We start from the raw sequence: 21,813 nt of genomic DNA on the forward strand, positions 1-21,813 counted from the left end.
AATTCTTTGGATTAGCTAACTTTGATCTGCATTTCGTTACTGCTAATTCTGCCTCACCCCAGCTTCTAGATTGCCCTGAGAAATCTGGTCATCTTTAGTTTGTTGTGAGCATAATTTGAATTTGCAGCCCCACCCAAAAGAGAAAACCCTACATGTTCACAGCGAAAATTCTAAGTCAATTAAAGTGAGAATTTGCAGACTATCAAGAAAAAGTTGGTTTTTCACAAAAGTGCTATTAAGTTATAAATAAGTCATATGGAAATCAGGTAACACTTTTTTTAATCAATAATTTTTTAACACTTACCAATTCCTTCAGGAATTTATCCGCATGAAAAATATCCGTTTGTTTTAAAATGGAGTAGTAAAGTCGTCCCTGTGACGTATGAGAGTTAATTGCCTTTTTAACAATTTGCGTCTGGATGGCCTCTTCACTAAACAAGAGGTCTTCTTGTAAATGGCATAATTATGATTTTTTGGGTGTCGAATTGTCGTGATCATAATTATTATTACTTTTTTTACCAAGATCATGTGTTCTACGTTGGTCCAATTCTAAGGAAATTTGTTTCCCCCGTAACAGGGGGGTGAATTGATTTTTCAAGATATTGAAAATCAATTTTGTAAAACCTACCCCTATAAAAATTGTGCTTCTACTACAAGTATACTAGCAATTTAAACAGGACAAACTAAAAAGTTTAGAGAAAGAAAAATTGCAAAATGAGAATTATGAAAGTTCGATTCGGGTATACATACTCCTCTTTCTAGCTCTAATAGCCCAAATAGACTGAACTCTACTAGCTATGCCAAGAGTACAAATACATCTTGTTTTGAAAATTACTCGATCAGTCTTAAACTTTTCAATTTTGCAAATTTAGTTTTAAACATTTGTGTGAAATTTCAATATATTCATTTCAGTCATTTTTCGCCGGAAATTTCTGACGTGACATTATCGTTGGCCATCCTATGTAGCAAACCGCTATGCCCACGATTTTCAGCTAAAATTGACGAAAAGACTAAATTGAAATTTCACACAAAAAGTCTAGTTGATGACCGAATTAATATCCGTGCAATAAGTCTAGGATTGATTAGACAATTACTTGTTACAAGAGTAGAACTTGCTGCCACAAAGAACTTGACTTCCTTCTACAGCAATCCCGCTGTACACTGAGTAACTTTTGGACCCTCCAATAGCCGTTCTCACACCTTGTTCACACGATACAAAGGTCCTTTTCTAAATTATAAACCACACCTCCGACTGTTTACAAAGAGTCCATTATACATTTTATCTCTTGCCTAGACAAATAGTGTTCACTCTAAGTATGTAAAACCACCCTTTTTCATATGTTTACGAATGGGTTTGTCCCTCTTGCTAATAATCACTAAAATGGGTATTACAAATTTATGAAAGACACGAACTCAACAGTCTCCCAATAATACTTAAATTCTCTTGTAGTAGTTATATCTATCTAATCTTCAATTAAAAAGGAAAAATCTCAGCAAAATTCCTTAAAAACACAGGTATAAAACCTTGTTACAATGTAGGCCATCAATCTGATCTTCTATTAATGCAGGTTTTAATCATATTGTTTCACCAACCTTCTGAGCGAATTAGTCCTTTTTCTTTGCATAACTAATCTTGGGATGTCACATTTTATTGCTATGACTTGGGGCGTTGATTTAGGAACTCCAATAGTCATTAAATCTATCCATGGAGAGCGCCCGCTAAAAAAATCTGACTGCTTTGCATAACCTAGTTTGGTTCTACACCTTTCCTCCAGTAGATTTCCTGACATAGTAAAATCTTACTTATGTACTTGTAAAATCCGAACCAAGTTTCTGTATGGTTTAAACATAAACATTTGCACACTTAAATGAATTCTTTAAATCCATGGGTTAAATTTTGATATTATCATAATCCTTTTAGTATAATTTCCAAGCAGTTTCTCCATTTTCGACAATGACAAACCTATACCATTCCTTCAATAAGAGTGAGTTATGCACATAAGTATGCAAATTCTGCAGAACTATTTGACTGTAAAACCAGAGATGATTCATGCATGCTTCTACATGCGACATTTTAATAGACCATACAAATATGTCTGCAAAACATAATAAACTCCCCTTAATATGTACACATAGTGTGATACTCCCCCTGAGTATGTGCTTCTCCCGCTTCTTGTTTCTTAAAAATGCAATAACATCAGATGCCCAGGGATGAAAACCATATAAGCAAAAGCATTCATTTATTTATATACAGAATTGTTCTACAAAGCATATTCCGAAAAATTAATATAAAGGAAAGTGAACATTAACCAAAAGGATCACAAACACCGATTTCATCCATCAAGCTAGAACGTATTGTTATCAAGAGGTTTATTCAGAATTTGAGCGAATTGCAAATCGATGCTAACAAATCCTTTTCATTGATTCATGTTGTGCTGTGGCTGCCATAATTAAATAAATAAATAAAAGAATCATATGAAAGAGTCTCTCTTCTTGAAGTTTGACCTAGTTCAGAGCTCCTCGAAATGGAAGCCACCCCCGTTAATTAGAACAACTCATTGTTGAAAGACTTACCGATTGCTTAACAATATTGCAATTACATTTATTTTCAAATCCTTACATTAAGGATGACACGTCCTTATATCTCAATAAGGGCCATTGACTTAAATAAGAAATTTTATCCGTTGAATACTGGAAACACAGAAATCTGACTAATAGGAGTCTGAATTACTGAAACTGCAACAACAATTGAGTGGAAATGTAAAAGAGACTTAGGGTTGATGCCTGATTATATATCGAAATACCATGGGTTTGACATATAGACCTCGTTGTCAAAGCCCTGTATGCTAATGGAAATATGTATAGGTATTAGGCGCATTTTGTGGGCTACTACATGGTGCACTTGTTTTATATTTAAGTTTCAATGGGTCAGTTTTGTCTATTGGTAATATTTTCCTCCAATCATACTTTCAATTAACAGGTCAAAGATTATGGAAATTATCAATATGCAAATTTAATCAAAATCAAATACGAGTGACGTTAATATTTGTGTGATCCATCAATGAAAGTTATGGCTAAAAAGAGTTCATCCAGCTAGAGCATTTCATGTGCAAATAGAGATAAAATAAATTTAGAATTCTATCCCTGAACTTTTACATCATTGACTACGGTTGCTAACAAGCATTTTCATTGCAAAATTTGACAACATTTTGGGATGGCTTTTGGATTATCAATGTTGATTACATAATTATGTCGTGATTCAGTTTTATCATGTTCAGATTTAGTTTTCTTACATTTATTTGAATCTAAGTTACTATTATTGCACATGATCTAAGCTCCAACAATATTCTTACATGACATTTTTTGCTTGTCAATCATGTGACCTTAACGATGTTGTAAATTAAATCGATTACACGTAAAATGTTTCAGTCAATAATTGACACAGATAGTAGTAGTGGACCAACTACATAACATTAGATTGGCAGTGCAAAATCTAATTTCAAGAGATCAATAGCATAACGCAGCAAATATCAAACTTTAGGACCGTAAATGAAATTCTCGGTGTTAAAAAATAATTTTCCTTCTCTTGTCGCCGCCACGGAGAAAAATCTTGAGCACCGCCACTGGAAAAAGGATCGTGGTTTTCTTCCATCACAAATTTGATTGGCGAGTTATCAAAATCTGAAGAATCATCCTAGAGACCGATTCAAGGACAGCAGTTGATCTACTAGTTGGCAAGATTACAGAGTCGTCGAGGCCAGATTGGGTGGTGAAAACCAACACAGCCCGTGAAGGCAAAATGTGCGACGATTGATAAGCCAATGCAGCGTTCTTTTAGAGACCAGATTTAGTTATTCACTTAAGTTTATCTACGGGGCTTCAATTTGTACTTTTTAGGAGATAAAAGTGGGTGTTAGGAGGCCGGGACTTGCATATGAGATGTGTTAGAAATTAAACCAAATTAACAAATGTCCTCAATCGACTACGAGTTGCTGATGTCAGTGGAGAAGTTACTGATATTAATGGTTGTCAATGCCGATATTCCAGAATTTGATACCGATGATTTTGTTTGGTGAATTGATACAGATGATTGTCCGATGCTAGAGTTAATTAGATTATTTATTGTAGTGTTGTTTTTGAGAAGTCTGTTCATATTTTTATTTCATGACTGTTCATGTTTTTAAGTGTAATTGATGTTTTGTAAGTTCTTAGGATTTTATCACCTCTGAACATTAGCTATATTTATAAGTCATTTAGTTTTTTTTTTTTTTTGTCGGTCCTACTCTATTCCTACTCTATCACTCGCTCTCAAACTTTTGTCCTGCCTTCTTATAGGGCATAGGAGTTGAAACTCACTCCTGAAACTTAATTGTCCCTACCCCAACTCTCTTAAGAAGGTGGAGATTCGAACCCCCCACATCCCTCTTCCATGTTGAAAGGATGGCTACTGGGACAAACTCCAGTAGTTTATAAGTCATTTAGTTTAAGAGTTATGTGTGAAGCGTATAAAAGTTGAGTCTTGTAATTGTTTTTGATAAGGTGAAAAAAAAGGTGAAATAAACAAAAAGGATATCTGTCTCCTTCTCTTTTTTGTGTTGTGTTAGTGAGTGTTTCAGCTTTAAATTATCCCATCAAGATGTAGCCTGTATTTGTCTTTTACAAAAACTCGAAATTTTCTAGTTTTGATGCCATATGAAATTATGAAGGAGCACTATTAGCTATTATAGAAGTTTAGATAATTAGATGGATGCATTATTCAATACTTAATTGATATAACGTCTCTTTCACTACCCATGCTCCTTTTCAACAGCTAGATTACTTGCACAGCTTGGGCTCAATGGAAGGAGAGCCGTCTATAGAAGTGGAGGATGGTGGAATGAACAACTCGATCGCGGAGGAGGTAAAGAAGGATGAAAGAGGACCTTTAATGGAAGTGTCAAAGGATGAAAGGGATTCTGTTCAAAAAAAAAAAAAAAGGATGAAAGGGATTCTGAAGAAGAAATCTGGAGAGGTCGACGGGAGATAATGAATAATGCATTGGCGGCTTCCGCGGGGGCACAAGATCCGGCAAAAGCTTACGAATATGCTCGAAAACTGGTGCGTGTCATCAAAGGCGGCAAGGTTGACGAGTTCCTTTCCATGATCAAAGTAAATGATCCATTGTTGCGAGACATTGATTGGTCTGCCGTTTTAAATTCCCGATTGGATTGGAACGACTCACTGCTCCACGTGGCAGCAGCAACCCGGAAGGACGACCTCCTAAGGCTTCTGCTTGAGTATGTTGGTGACCACCTCATAACCGCCCAAAATGATTGGGGAAATACCCCACTCCACCGGGTCGCTCTGTCGGCGGGATCTACTGGAGCTGCAAAGATGTTGATTCACCGGGCAAGAGGCCTCCCCAACGTCGAGGACAAGAACCTCTTGCGGATGAAGAACAAACGTGGAGACACCGCTTTGCACTTGGCCGTGTGGCATGAACAAGCCGACTTGGTGCGCTATTTGTTGAGCGAAGATTTAGAACCCGTGTACTGGAAGAACGCGGGTGAGAAATCTCCCCTGTACCTAGCCCTCGAGACTGACGACTCCGCAATACATGAGGCTTTATTTTCACTCTCGTTGGAACCATCAAGGATAGAAGGCTTGCCGCCCATTCATGGTGCCATTGTACTTGGACGACGCGGTACGTACCTAAATCTGCTTATGTGGAAATATATTTATCTATTTCTGGACTGACTCGTCCCAAATCTGTGCAATAACTTTTTGCTCTTACCAAAACCCCTTACCGGTTTTTACTTAAAATTCCCTACCCTGCTTGTTAAAGTAGTTGGATACCCATCGGTTTAGCCGCATAATAAACAAATTATTCACATTAGAGCATAATAGATTGGCTTAAATATTACAAATAAAACCATTTCACTAGAAACTCATGTGCTGTCGATCTTTGATTAGAGAAGCTATAAAGTGCAAATATTTAAGATTGATGACCATGAAAATCTGGAATCTAACAATGACGCCATTTTTGAAGCAACGGAGAGCCATGAACCAAAATGAACAAATGAGAGTTTAGGGCATAAATTATAAACTGGTAGCAAACCTAGGCGTGATTTTTTCATTGGAAAAAGAGGAGGTGACGGTTCCGTCACTCTTAGCAAATTGATGGAACATCATAAACCGTTAATTTGTTTGTGACCAACAATCAATAGGTTTTTAAGAAATTAAAAAAGTGGATCTAAATAAAGAAAGAAATTTTTGATTTTTTTTAAATGAATACAATTATCATAATCTTTGTAGAAAAAGCCGATACCGTAGTCTAGCCTAAATTACCTTGACCATTAAAAATATTGAGATAAAATTCATCAAGCACGCGATAATCAATTATGTGGAATTTTTTGGCTGCTAGCGCCATGTATCCCAAGTTTACTACTTGAAAAGCGCAGCTAATGTTCATTGATCATCAGATTGGTAGATGGCATTCAGGTGTTGTAGTCATATCAAGTAGGGAGAATTGTCCAAAAAGTTTTAAACTTATTGTACGATTGTTGATTCAATTATAAACGTGTCAATTGTGTCAATTTAATCTCTATTTTAGTCCTAAACTTTTTAAAGATTTGCCAACTTAGTCCTTCTAATCAATTTCTACTGGAAATCGCCGACATGGCGGTCTAGTCAAAGCTCGCCATCCTACATGATGTTGATCGCTTATGTGGCTTTTTTTTACAATATATTTTTAAATTTTTTTCCTTTTCTTTTTTTTTTATCATTTTTTCCCTCTACCAACCTCAGGGGAGAGCCGCCCTCCGATCCTTGCGTAAAGCAACCCTTGCCCTTGCTCGACCTCCACTAGGCGTCAAGCGTTGATGGTTAGAGAAGGGAAAAAGGAAAAATGAAATTAGAAAAAGAAAGGAAAAGACAAAGACAAGGGAAAGGAAAGGAAAAAGGAAAAAAATTAGAAAACTAAAAAAATTGCAAAAATTATCCGCATTAGCGTTGACTGTGCCGTGTAGGACAGTCAGTACTACTAGACCGCCATGCCAATGATTTCCAACAAAATTGGCCAGAATGACTAAAATGACAAATTGTTAAAAGATTTATAACTAAATTGGCAAGTTATTAAAATTGTTATGACTAAATTGGCATAATTGAAATATTTAAGACTGAATTAATCATCATACAATAGATTCAAGACTATTTTGACAATTTTCCCTATCAACTATAATTCCAATCCTAGATGCAATAACTTTATTTTTATCCTGTCCCAATTTATTAATCCGAGCACATGTTATTATTTACATTGCACGACGTAACATGTTTGAGGCTCTCTATTTAAACTGAACATGCAAAACAATTTCAAATGGACATAAAGTGAAAATGCGTAACAATGTATTGTGTGATGCAAATAATAAATTAGCATACCCAATAAATGTATGTGTCTAAACTTACGTTGCACTCGTTGAATAGTTATAGAAGTCGACCTGCATACATAACGTTCATAATCCATTTATAAATGGCTTAACTTATTTGTGATAATACAATTAAACCTAATTCTACCATATTTAACCACGTTTCATGTAGAAGGGCTGTTTCATAGTTTGTCACTCATAATTCTAACAAGCACTTTAGAAACTATACAAAGATCCCATTGAAATTGGATTTACTATATATTTCTTATTCTTATTGTCCAATATATAAAAATCCTTTTATGAAGTACTACCGATTGAAATCTCGTAATAATAGTTCAGTTTTTTTCACTGAATGTAAAAGTAGATGACATTGTGGAATGAATCGAGCGTTGCCATGGGCTTTTGTAGATAGGCACTTTAATTAGGTTATCATGATAGGCACTTTTTTTAAGGTTCATATCAATTAAATAAGGTAAGGTTATTTCTTTAAATCTAGTAATATTCTTTCACTTGGGAAAATTATCCAAAAGTCCTAAACCTATCGCACTTTTGCCAATTCAATCCTAAATCATTCAATTTTGTCAATTTAGTGCTAAATTGGATATGACTAAACGACAATTAGAAAATTCCTAATTATCGTTGTTATATGACTCATGAAATTTGTATATGTACTTAACAATATTATTAGAGTATATTTTATAGGAAGTATTATAGAAATGTAAGAATTTTCAATAATTGCTCATTTGCAGTTTTTGAAACTCATTAGAACTAATTTCAATAAAACTAATGCCTCTTTTGTTGAACAAAATTCATGGTATAAGAGGCAAACATAAATCCTAATTTGAAGCAAAATAAACGGAAAGTGGAAGAAAAACACTTTTTGTGAGGAAAATAATCAATCCCTTACAAATTAGAGCCCTATAATTTAGAGACAATTCTTAAAGAAAAATCATTATATATTTATGTAGATGTTCAACAGTCTAGATTAATTTGCAAAGTTCACTGAACTTTTAGTATTATGGATGTAATTTTTATGGCGGTGAATTAAGACTCGTTTTGTTTTGTGTTGTGTCATCACAGCTTAAATATGTGGTCGTTATAGCTACGATATATATGACTCCATGCAATGCATATACAAGATAGAACATATAATGTGATTTATTGAGTAAAAATATCTTTCCCAGAATCACTAAAATTTCACAAAATATATTTGGTCCATTCATTAAGATATAATGGGATTGAGTAGCACAATCCCCAAGGATGAGGTTATCTCTAAATCACTCTCGCCTGTCTTTGAAGTCCAATGGCCACCCACAATCCTCAAACACCGTTGGAATATTCTCAAAACAATTGAAGCACCTCTCTCACATTATTGAACCTCTTTACTAGCACCTCCAAATTTTCGTAGTTGGGGCCAATTTTTTTTTGTTTTGGTGGAGCCTTTTCCTTTTTGTAATTTGTGATTTATAAGCTCTACTATCTTAGAAATAGATTCTGGTCACAAATTTTACTTAGATTTTACTCACAAGTTTTGGTAAATACATAATCTCTTAATTGAGCTGAATAAGTGCCGTATACCTTTACGAAGAAGATGACGTTCAATCTAGAGAGGGTGGAACAATTTTAAGGGGGATTTCAGTACGGCGTTGTGTAGGCTATTGCAATGTTCTCGACAATAAGTCCGCTTGATACTTGCTAGAATTCGACGGACATAATATGAAAAGATCATTTTCCTTTTCTTGATCTTGACCTAGCTTGCATTAGTCTGCCGACTCTATAGATACTTCATGTCGTGGAAATGCCATATAAATTGCTATGTCATTTAGTAAGATTTTCATAGTGAAATCTTAAGTTCCTGTCAATGTCATTAACTAGTTTTGGTATTGCAATCTAATCTGTTATTGTCGACTATCAATACTAGTAGTGATTAAGGCACGTCAAAGATGTCCTTACTCCAAAATGGGTTTAACTATATCGAGACCAACCAAGCTCCAACCATCCTAATTTGGAGCTCCTGATCCCAGATTTATTCGACCTGATACTCACGAAAAACATGAACCTATTTGCAATGACCGACTCCAGCGGGGGCAATGTATTCCATTTAGCAGCTCACCTGAATCAGGCCTGGGTATTCGAATTCTTACGACTAGAAACTATATATTTGACCCGAGCAAGGGACATGAATGGAGATATCCCTGTTCATATTGCGAGCAAGATGGGTCATGTTGAACATATCAAGAAGCTGAGGATAGTATCACTTTCGCTAAATGGGCAAGGGCAAACCGTTCTTCATATCGCCGCAAAATATGGGAGAGTCTCTGTAGTGAGATACATACTCAGCGATCCAGATCTAAAGATACTGTTAAATGCACAAGATAATGATGGAAATACAGCTTTGCACTTGGCTGCGATGCATTCGCAGCCCGCTGCTTTGATTCATCTTGTGCAGACTAACGGAATTCAACTCAGCGTTTTCAACAACAAATGCTTGTTCGCTGTTGACATTGCTCGACGACGCAAGGCAAAGGGGCATAAGATTCGGCATGTAGGTAACATGAACAGTCACTATTTTCTTTATTAACTTACTGGAGATTTCGTAGACTAATGCATTACTTAAGGCAGACCTTGTATTCAAATCATTTTGTCTCCCAACCAACTAGATAGTACAAGTATTGATCAAATTTCTAGAATAGCCGAGACTCCTCTCGGATAAATGTTCTGCAAGTCCCTAATTTAGTCTTGATAGGAGGTAATTAAAATTTGTGATCATGAATTTCTCTGCAGTTAGAAACAAGTAACGTGTCTTTCATAACACGGTGATAACAATTTATATATTTCGTTTAATTGAGCCTCTGAATACGGTCATGAATAAAAAGGCAGGGTTTGTCAAGGTTGCATTCTGTTTTTCATAAAAAGCCAGGGGTCAATGTGGCAAATTTGACCGCTCCAAATGTAACACAATCTTATAACATTATCATTTTGTCGACCTATGAAATGATTGCCCGCATAAATTCCATTCATGCCTCTTTTTTCGTCTAAAACGAACGTGGTAATTTTGTGCTAATTCTTCAAAAAGAGCAGAAACTGCATCTTTAGAAGCAAACGTTTCCAGAGTTCATTCCGTTATCAATATGGTATAAGTTTGTTCTTATTTTCCTTTTTACATGCTTCCGATCTCAGCAATTGGCATACCTGGCGTTGGCTTGCTCGCTCGCGGGAAAAGATCCACTTGGAAGCCTAGAGTCATTCCTAGTTAGAGCGGAAGCTCGAGATGAAGAGTTATCAGTAGTCCGCTCGGGCAAAAGCATGCCGAGAAGGGACATCATCAAGGATTACATCAATTCCCGTATGGTGGTGGCAACGCTTGTGGCCACAGTGACTTTCGCAGCTGGTTTTGCAGTTCCTGGAGGATTTAACAGCTCGGACACAGCCTCCAAAGATGACCGGGGCATGGCTACGATGCTGGACAATAGAATGTTCCAGGCTTTCGCGATTTGCAACACCATCGCGATGTTCTGCTCAGTGATTGTGGTCGTCAACCTCATCTGGGCGCAGATAGTTGATGTCGACGTGGCAGTCGCTGCATTCGAGCGCACAACGCTACCACTACAAATTGCACTCCCGGCGATGTCCACCGCTTTCTTAACTGGTGTCACCTTGACCATTGGCAAACTCCTGTGGCTTGCTAACACCATATTTTATTTGGGACTCGTTTTCCTCCTCATTATCTCATTTGCTAAATTGTTAGAGAAGCCTCTCATCTTTAAAATCTGCTTTCATTTATTTGTGGAGAGTTGAGACGTACATTTATGATGACAATGACGCGGAAGATAACAGAAGGGAGAAGAAGACCTTCGCTAGTCCGCCTGTGGATGTTGCCGGTGAATCGAGGACCGATGACTCGGCGAAAGCAAAATGTGAGGATGCTACATCCTCCAAGTCACTGATTTGAATTGATCATTCCATATTATCTGTAACATGTAGTAATAATATATGTTTTCCTTGGTGAGTGTGACTCACTCTACGGTTGCTTTCCTTTATGTCAGATCAAAGGTGATTGTCAATGTATGTAAGCTAAAACCATGTGTTTCTCTAATAACTTATTAGAATTGTTGGATATAATTCCATCAAATTTCATATGTTATTAAAGCAGAGGTTCTAAGTTCAAACATTTTCAGGTCCTATTTGCATCATCTATTATATGTTCTCATGTTTCAATCTTAGATCAAGTCAAGTTTACGAGTGAAGATGAGTATAAAAGTATTTGAATTAAAGGATTTGAATTAAACATCGCATTCGTCTAATAATTTAAATTTTTAGAATGATTAATTGTACTTTCCCGAAATTTCAAAGTAATACACACTTTATGTAAATTAAATGGATGAATGGCTCATTTCATCCGTTTATCGCCCTGGAATCAAATTGTTAACTTTGAACATGTGGAAGCTCGTGGGTTTATGAAATCACTCGTCTGGAGTGGCCATGTCCGATTTACTTCGAACCAGTCCAATTTGCGGCACTCTCGAGTCACGAAATCCTAAGCACTCACTTACCTGTCTGGGTGTGCAAAGAAAATAATTCTCAAATTCTCATCGCCTACTCTGAGTCAAGAGTTGGGTGAAGAAAACCGGAACAAAATAATTCTCTTCACTACTCACAAAAAAAGAATCAAACACCGAACTCATTTCCATTTACACCTTTCATTTCCCCACTTCTCCCTCCTAGGCGCCCAATTTCTGTGCATGCAAATGAGTTTTGGTGTTTGATTCGTGGCGGGGTATAATCTTAGTGAGCAGCGGGCGCAGAAGTCTAGTCAAGCGACGTGATAAAAAGGAATTGCAATACGCAACTCACGGAGAATTGTGGAAAAGTCTGGATACGTGATTTTCCTCCTCCGATCTCTGATTTTTATTTCAAAGCTGGTTGGTATTGACACGTAGAATATAACTCCAAAGTGATTCTGGACCTATTTATTCGACAATGAACGTAGATAACTACAAAAAATAAGAAGGATCCCATTGTACGAATGTCTATTGAGTTATGAACTTTTTAAATTAGTTGATTTAATTTTAAACATCTTGACAATTTGTCAATATAATCATTCCGACCAATTTTGACCAAAAATCGTTGATGAACGCCAGCCATCCTATGGCACATGACCAATATTGAGGTGGACAATTTTTGCAATCTTTTAAAAGAATTTTTCATTTTTTTTTTTTTTTTCATGTTTTCATTTTCTTCATTTTCTTTTTTATATTTTCCTTTTTTCTTTTTCTTATTCCCCTTCGCCAGCCATTGGCCGATCCATGGCTTCGGTGATTGATAGCAAGGGCCCAGATGCCCTTGCCAGCGATTAGCAAGGGCTGATGGATTTGCTGGGCCACAGACTAATGGAGGGACAAAGGGAAAAAAAAAAAGGAAAGAAAAGAAACTAAAAAGAGGAAAAAAAAAGGTTTTGAAAAAATTGTAAAAATTATCCACATTAACATCGGCACCTAGATCTGGGCGAGGCCAATCTCGTCATGGCCTAGCCTAGATCTGGGTGAAGCCGCCCGCGCACGGGGCCCCAGGCCTCCTCGTGGCCGACGAGGCTCGTCAAAGAAGCAAAAAGAATGAAGAAGAGAAAAATTAAAAGGAAAAATAAAAATATATATTCAAAATTGCCACGTCAACGTACATCAATGCTAGCCGACCAAAATTGTCCAAATAGATTGAATTGGCACAATCACGAAAAGTTTAGAACTGAATTGGCAAAAAAAAAAAAAAAGTTTAAAACGAATTAACATAATTATAATAGATTCGTAACTTTTTCGGTAATTCATGTTCCTACACATGAAGTTCTCCTTGTCGAGCTTGTCGATCTGGTGCTTCACATACTTGAAATGACTAGCTGCAATTACATTATGAAACTCCCTGCTCGATGAGTGTTGAGTGTACATACCTTCGGTGAAATTTAACTTGCTCAATGCCCCCGGCTCCACCGTCGCCTTGCACCAGCTCCACGCTCTTTATGAACTGAGGCAGGAGCTTCGGGATCAGGGTATTTGACTCGACAATTAAAGCCTTAAGAATGCGAGCCGGAGCAATCGGGCATGTGAGCTCTTGTGTGAAGCTGGTTGCACCCATGGCTATTGGCAATGAGAAAGAAATAACCCCAGAGAAGAGTGCTTCTGAGTCCTGTCAATGCCTCCTAATTATGGTTGGAATTATGTCAATAGGTAGGGTTGGTGTGGCAAGAGTCACGCTCGAGGAAAATAGGAGAGTCAAGGATTTGCAGCCTAAAGGAATGGAAAAGAGGAAATTGAGGTGGTCTCTTTTGTTCTTTTGGTCATGAAAACGATTTCGGTCCCTTTCAGATTCGTGTTGAAATGTCAAAGTTATGTTCCAAAAGATGAACATTCTCGTGCTCACATGGGCGGCCATCCCTTTGAAATGATTGTTGTGGAGTTCGATCTAACAATTTGCCGATTAGATATTATAACGAAATGTCCTTGTTTGGAGAAAAGTGTATTAATCAAATTTTATCCCGTTTAATATGTAGCAAACGAGAATACTTTATTAGTTGGTGATATCATGTTAACTTGTCGCGTAATATAAACATCACATCATATACTTCTTCATTTGTAATGCCCTAATGTCACGGTGGATCTGATTCAAATGTATGGAGTAAGGCCTTTTGAAATCATTTTCATGGGTTGATTCAAACTTCACTAGCACCGACAGTTTGACTCGGTCAAAATTGGGTCCGCAATCGGGGTGTCCCAAGATCAGCTCGTCGTCTAAGTTTTGGGGGAGGTGGAGGCTGCTGCTTTTCCGTTATATTTGCTTCTCTTTTTCTTTTTTATCATTGTCAGTGTTGAAGCATTTGATCTCTAATCCAATGTCCCCATCAAAGAGATAAGATAGGATTAGCTTACATAGAATTTCAAATAGCCCAAGCGTTACAATAAGATAAGTCCAAAACCTAAACACATTAACTTTATTTTCCCATAGCTTTCTTGACATATAATAAGAATGTGCTTTTCTTTAATGATCATATGCATAACAATCTCTGAAAGATTCTACCACATCCATAGTTTTAAGTGTTAATCCAAATTCGAAACATAAGTTTGGATTTATTCATTTGTTACTCATGAATTCTATTCTTTTATGGAATTTATTGAAAATTAGAGAATCTCATGATACCAACAAAATATCAAGCTTATTCAACTTTTATTTCCTTGATACGCTATTTATGTAGCACAATTTACAAAATTCCACAAAAACCATTTCACCAGATTCCTGCCACACCTTTTCATTCTCTTATTCTCAGCAAAGACAAGAACAGCTACGCTCACCAGCCCCACAAGCTTTACTCCAAACACAGAGGGACCCAAACTCTTCTTCTCTCCTTGTGAATTTAGCACAACCAGACATATTTCACACAGTACCGTGAGCAATCCAAGATAGCGATGAGATCTACTCAATAGGCATCAGGGTTTGCCAAGAGATGAGCCTCGATGGCCTTGAACATCTCGGACGCCTTCTCTTTCCCGGCCTTGATCTTCTCCTCAGTGATCTCCACCTCGCCGATGGTGAAGTACTTGCTCGTGTTCTTGCACACCGAGCCTCCCTCGGGCGATGCTATGATCTTCACCTCGTTGCTGATCTTCTCGAAGGTGGTGCCCAGCATGTCGCCCTCGATGATCGAGTAGCAGTAGGTGAGGTTCTCCTTGTCCAGGGACTCGACCTTTTGCTTCATTGTCTTGTAGTGACTGCCTATCAAAGTAAGAAAAAATAATATTCACGTTTAGAATTCGCCGGTTTCAACATCACGAGCAACGATCTTGATGGTGTCGATCGGGGCCATTTAGGTTGTTCCAACTGCAATCTGATACGATTGACTGAGTAGACATGGCCTGATTTCCCTCAATTGGAGTCAAGTCACGTGATCACTTGTGTAAATCAATGGTTAGAAACATCTTTAATTAACCAAGTTGCATATCTATCTTTTTAATGTTCATCATGATGTTCCATAAGGTTGAAACAGCCTTGATCCAGAGCGATCCTAACACGGACGGACTAACCTTCGCCGAAAGTGATCAACTTGACGGTCCCGGGACCTCCGTCGCCCTCGAGGACTTCGACGCTCTTGATGGCTTGCGGGAGCACCTTGGGGATGAGGTTATCGGCGTCGAGGACAGCTGCCTTGAACATCTTGGCCGGAGGGATTGGGGTCGTGATCTCGGAGTCGTAACTGACGACACCCATGATTTGGATCCGAATGGAGTTGCCGAAATAAAGAAGAGGGTGATCAGGAAAGGCTGACTAGCAGTGATGAAGTTGGTCTCTAGGACTTGGGAGTGAAGAGAAGAGGATGAACCGAAGCTTACATATATAGAGAGACCGAGTGTGTTCTCGTCATTGGATGTTTTCTTCGAGTGTGTTTGTTTAGTACAAAATAAATAATTAAATAACTATTTGTGTCATTTGGTATAATTATTTGATGAGAAATTTATGCATTATTGAAAATAATTTATATCTAAATATTTTCATGGATGATGAAAATATTTTTTTTCATTCATTTATAAGTTATATGAAAAACAAATTTTACGAAACAAACGAAGCTTAATAAACAAATCTTAATCAATCTGTGGGTTGTTCAATCATGACATGGAGTTCATAAAATAAAGATTGTCTATATGATAATGGAATATTAGTCAAAGAAGGCAGCATTCTAGAATGATACCAAACGATTATTCCATTTCCCTTTCGTGTATAGACTTGACTTTTGATCCAGGAGCATTTGCTCAGCAAATCTCTTGGCTGAGCTTCACTGATTTCTTACATAGTATCTCTATCATAGAAAATATCAAGCCCTTAGCTGCATATGGCCACGATCCACCGAGATCTCGTCTCACTTCACTCCAATCTTTAAGGTGGGTAGAGGCCTAGGGAAGAATTATCGTCGATTTCATACTCATAAATAATATTCGCTTATCTCTGTGCAGTAGAAAAACTCGAAAAATTGAGGCACAATTTTTCCTGCTGGGTATTTACCAAAAAAAAAAAAAAAAAAATCCTGCTGGGTGATCTCGGTACTTCATGTTTCTATTGAGCTTCCATCAATTAGAAAAAGTACTAATCCAATTTAGCAGAAAAAGATGGGAAAGGTAGTTTGGTAATTACAGGGCTTTGTTGCATTTAGTCAACAAAGGCTGCTCTGAAAGTCAAGATGGACGTCCATAGATTTTGAATTTTTCCACTTGGTTTCATGTGTCTAGTCCTTTTAAATGATATTATTGCAAACCACTTTCTGCTACTTGTCCGGTGGAGGTGTGGTGGATCAAGCGAGATTGGCTCACGGGTCACTTGCTCATTAAACATCTTGTAATGTTCCTTTTTATCTAACGGTACAGCGACGTAGATTTTTAGAGATTCTTTCTTCTTATTTAATTTTCTTCTTTTGTCTAGTTCATCTTGTCTTAGTCACGGACCATGTGAACTTATAGGAGAATGCCCATGGGTGTCAGATCAGATTAATTAATAAATTTCGTCGCATCAATTAAACTTGTCATTCATCTCACGGCAATGGAAGATTCAGAAAATATTAACGCATAACAACAACATATATTTTCGGAGAAAAGTATTGGGGAAGGGCACGGATGTATTGCTGAAATTATTTAATGAGTATGTCGTATGTACTAAATTAATCTAAATCGCTAAATCTGATGGAATTTATATGAAACCTAAATGGAACTTGATGGTATTAAAAGTCCAAATTTTGCTTGATATAAATACAATGCTAGCTCATTCTCAAGTCTTTGTCAAAATTGTGTTGTATGAACGAAATTTATCTAAATCATTAAATCAATGAGTTCATGTGTAACCCATATTGAAGTCACTAGAAAAAGTCCAAATACCACTTAATATAAATATGATCCTAGCTTATTTTCGAGTTCTTGTCAAAATTGTGTTGTACGTACTAAACAAATCCGAACCATTAGAAATTAAGGGATCCACGTGAAACCATATGAAACTCTCTTGGAATTAAAAGTCCAGATTCCACTTAATGATATATGTTTAATGCTGGCTCATTTCTAAGTCTTCATCAAATGCCTTATCTCGTTCTTTTAAAGCTTCCAATCGCACGTCGCTCCGCAACATGGGAATTGGGATTGATTTTCCACACCTAGGTCTCTGTTAAATCTCAGACTTTAAAATATGAATATGAAGTACCAAAGTCCAACTCAGTTGATTTTGGGAACTAAAGTAGTGATCCTATTTAACGTGAAGCGGTCGACAGTGGGCTGGACACAGATCCTGAAATGTGGCCTGCAAGTGTAAACCGGAACCGGTACATGCCCTTGCGAAAGAGTTCGCCCCTTGGCCTTCGCTTTGCCAGCCTTGATCTGCTTCTCCGTCATCTCGACCCCGTCCCCGGCAGAGTTGCTCGTGCTAATATTGTGCGCGCACCCTCTGTCCGGACCCGCCTCAAACTCGATCACGTCCAAGATCTCCTCGAGCACGTTGGCCTCGACGATGGCGTACAAACCGGTGCTTCACCGAGTTGAACTGGCTAGCTGCAACACAGAGACAGAGACAGAGACAGAGTACTCTCAATCAAGCATGACATTGCTCCGTTAGAACCTCAATCAACTCCCAAACGTTAGTCTTATCAAAACGGTCGAATCAATGCGTTGACATCACATGGTCGGTTGACATCTGCACTGAGGAGTTGAGTAACCATCCCCTGCGCATCGGCCACCGTTGCCGTCAGACCTACAGTAACCCTCCTGGGGTCATTACTATCTGTATCATCCTGAGTACGTCCGAACACATTCGCCAGAGCACTCGGACCCGCTCGACTAATGTCATTTTGACCACTCTGATTCTGGTCATTCCCGGCGCCAGGCCTTTGTACTATCCTAATCGCCTGCAGTTGTCCCGACATTACCAGCGCCATTGAACTAGGCGGAAGGAACTGCCAGAACAGGTCCTGCGGCCATTGTGGCGCCTTGACTCGTTAAGGGTTAATTCGGCATTCCGACTTTTGACATCAACTCGGTCGCCAAATTCGTGAGTAATGAGGTCATCACTCTCGATAAATGATTAACCATATGATTAGTCAAATCATTTTGTTATTCTTCAAACATCCTTCTCATGGTGGCCACGAGAACCGGATCCAGGGCCAAACCTCTTCTTTGATCCTTGGTAAGACTACTTAGAATATTTGCCGACACGTATTGCCATCATCAACCCAGTCGGCATTTACATCAAACTCCTTAGATCGAGAAGTTATGTCACCTATCCGCTGGGGGGGCGGATTGTCCTCTACGGTAGTGATGCAACTCTCTTGGCTCTTTGTTTTCGCCGTCAACGACTTCTCAAAATGGAACACAATGTTCCACGAGGCATGCCAAAAAGATGTTTCGCCGAGAATATTGTTAGACAAAATATCTTTCACTGAAGGATGGTTCTTCGGTTTTTTGTTTGTATCAAGTCCTGTGTCGTTTCGGAAAAAAAAGCTGTGGCTACTACAACTATGATAAATAAAGAATAAATCTAATGCGATTAAAATTAAATACGAAGAAAAAATAACTGAAAAAAGATGGTGGAAAATTGAGTATACTAGGGTTTTCTTGTTGAATTTCGTAATCCCTTACGATGGCGTTCTTTGGCTATCTATAGTCAAACTTAAGAAAATAACTGCTCTGACGGTTGTGTGTTTAAATCACCTGGCTCGTGTGTTTGATTTGGGCCCAGTGGGCTTCATTGGTTGTCCTCAGCCCGATAAGCCATTTTTTTATGTTAACACGCAGCGACGGACGATTAAAAAAATATTAGTACCTAATAATAACCTTTGTTTTTGGAGAAAAGCATCGGAGAAAGACACAGGCGTGTTGGATAGTATTCTCAAGCGAAAGTTATTTGATGAGCATGTTATATGTACTAAATTAAACCAAGCCGCCAAATCCGAAAGAGTTCACGCAGAGAATCCATATGGAACTCACTTGTAATCAAAAGTCTTAATTCCACTTAATATATGTTCGACGCTCGCTTGTTCCAAGTCTTTGTCAAATGCCTTTTCTTGTCCTTTGAAACTTCCAATCGCATGCCACTCCATTGCATGTGAATCGGGATTGATTTTCCTCACCTAAACCTTTGTTAAATCTCAGGCTTAAAACTACGAACATGGAGTACCAACTGCGCGTTCAAACACAAGCAAGTCCAACTTGGTTGATTTCGGGAACTCAAGATGTGATCCTATTTGACATGGAGCGGTCGGCAGATAGCAGGACACAGATCCAGAAATCGTGGCCCCCCAAGTGAGAACCGAAACTAGTACATTCACATGCGAAAGAGCTCGTCCCATGGCCTTCCACAGAGAGAGAGAGAGAGAGAGAGAGAGAGAGAGAGAGAGAGAGAGATTTGCTTATGAGTTTATTTGTAATTGGCTTGAGGGACGGGGTTAGGGATGAGAATGTCGTCAAGGACCAAGGCCTTGAACATTTTTGCAGGTGGGATTTGAAGTGATGACATCTCCATCTCATAAGGGACATGATTACTCTTTTATAGAGAAGGGGGAACAAAGCAGATGATACCATTAGCATACGAGTGATCTTTTGAATTTCGACGCTTTTGAGAGTGGGAAGTCACTAAATTATTATCTTTTTCAAGACGTGAATCTCGTTTCATACAATTGGTTAAATGACATAAGATAAATAATAATAATAATAATAATAATAAAATAATAATAATAATAATAATAAGTATGTATGATTCTAAAGTATTGTATAAATTTGATTCTTTAGATCAATAAATATAAACGACCTTAATCACGGGCAACATAACAAACAAGTCTACTTATCAAGACTTTTTTTTTTTTTTTTTTTTTTTTTTGGAGAAATGCATGTTCTATTAAAAAAAATAGAAAAAGGGCAAGCATTTTCGTGAGGAGGTCAACGAGAGAATTTGTTTTCTTCCTCCAATTCCCTTTTTCGGTTCATGCAGATAGTTAGACATAAATTATTATCAATAATAAAAATATTTTTTATAAACTAATTATCTCTTTTTTTCTTCTTATTCCCTTTTTCTTCTTTTTCAATCAATATATATATATATATAATATAATTAGCTAGTCTATTTTTGTTGTTCATAAAAATTATTAAATATAAATATTGTCAATCGATCATTTTTTAGAAAAAAAAAAAATCTATTTCCCAAAAACATTCATTTTTCACAAAATAAAGGAAATTTCAATGCATCATGAAGCTCAATAAAATAGCTCTCGTAGCTCAGTTGGTTAGAGCACCCGTTTAGTAAGCGGGAGGTCTTGAGTTCGACTCTCAACGAGAGCATTTTTTTCTATTTTTGGTCTTTATAACTTGTGTAATCTTCCTTTCTTTCTGCATTCAAATTTCTTCATAACATAGTATTTTTGACAAAAAAAATATTTTCCAAAAAAATGATTATTTGTATCACTTACAAAAATAAATAAATATTTAGACATGAGTTTTTATCGATAATAAAATCATTTTTCATTAACTACTTATTTCAAGTAATATAAGCTAACATTTTTCCATAAATAATCACTTGTATTGCTTAAAATAAACTAATGAACGAAAAATATTTTTATTATTTATGAAAATAATTAGACATAAAATGTTGTCGGTAACAAACGTATTTTTTATTAGCTATTATTTCAGGATATTATTTTTTTGAAAAATATTTTCTAAAATCATTTATTTACCTTAATACATCATTAGGCTCAATAGAATAGCTCTTGTAGCTCAATTGGTTAAAGCTCCCGTTTAGTAAACGGGAGGTCTTGAAATTGACTCTCAACGATAGCATATTTTTGTCTTTATGACTTATATATAATCTTCCCTTTTTTTCTCCATTCAAACTTCTTCATACCATATTCTTTTTGACAAACTACGATTTGATTGAGCCAAAAAAAAAAAATTGTTTCCAAAGCTACATTTTATTTTAAAAACGAATAATTTGGAAAATATGTTTTTAAAAATGACCGTTTGTATCACTTACAAAAAAAAAAAAATATCTCCATTTTTAAGAAAATATTTATATATAAATTAATATCGATAAAAAGACATTTTTCCATTGACTACTTATTGATAGTATCGATAACATTTTCCCAAAAATAATCTCATAATAAACGGAAATATTTTTATCATTCATGAAAATAATTAGACATAAAATATTATCGGTAATAAAAATAATTTTATTAACTAATATTTCAAGCGATATGAGTAATCACATTTTAGGAAAATATTTTTCAAATTATTTATTTTTTAGTTAAACAAACGGGCCTCAATGCATTGTAGAGCTCGGCAGAACTGTGGATACCCAACCTCTTCGTTTGCTGTGACAAGAATCTGATGCAGAACGATCCGCAGCTCGTTCGGCC

The 21,813-nt window shown here is 36.9% G+C and overlaps 1 protein-coding gene and 1 non-coding gene across 3 annotated transcripts in view; one reads left to right on the top strand and one right to left on the bottom strand.

Moving 5' to 3' along the window:
* The window catches only part of LOC104440104 (major allergen Pru av 1), a 65,642-nt gene extending 49,851 nt beyond the window's left edge, over positions 1–15,791 (bottom strand). The window contains exons 1-2 of one of the 2 annotated variants that reach the window (XM_010053115.3): positions 15,470–15,791; positions 14,597–15,161 (exon numbers count right to left, since the gene is read on the bottom strand). In XM_010053115.3, coding sequence (XP_010051417.1) covers positions 14,866–15,161; positions 15,470–15,653 — 480 coding nt within the window. In that variant the 5' untranslated portion in view covers positions 15,654–15,791 and the 3' untranslated portion in view covers positions 14,597–14,865. Of the gene's footprint in view, positions 1–14,596; positions 15,162–15,469 lie in introns of those variants that run through there. The other variant, XM_018869637.2, reaches the window with a different exon arrangement.
* Positions 15,792–20,669: 4,878 nt separating this feature from the next.
* On the top strand, positions 20,670–20,743 carry TRNAT-AGU. The gene has a single exon. It is a non-coding gene; the product is annotated as a tRNA-Thr (tRNA).
* The last annotated feature ends 1,070 nt before the right edge of the window (positions 20,744–21,813 follow it).

Source organism: Eucalyptus grandis, chromosome 1, assembly GCF_016545825.1.
Source record: "Eucalyptus grandis isolate ANBG69807.140 chromosome 1, ASM1654582v1, whole genome shotgun sequence".
Lineage (NCBI taxonomy): Eukaryota > Viridiplantae > Streptophyta > Magnoliopsida > Myrtales > Myrtaceae > Eucalyptus > Eucalyptus grandis.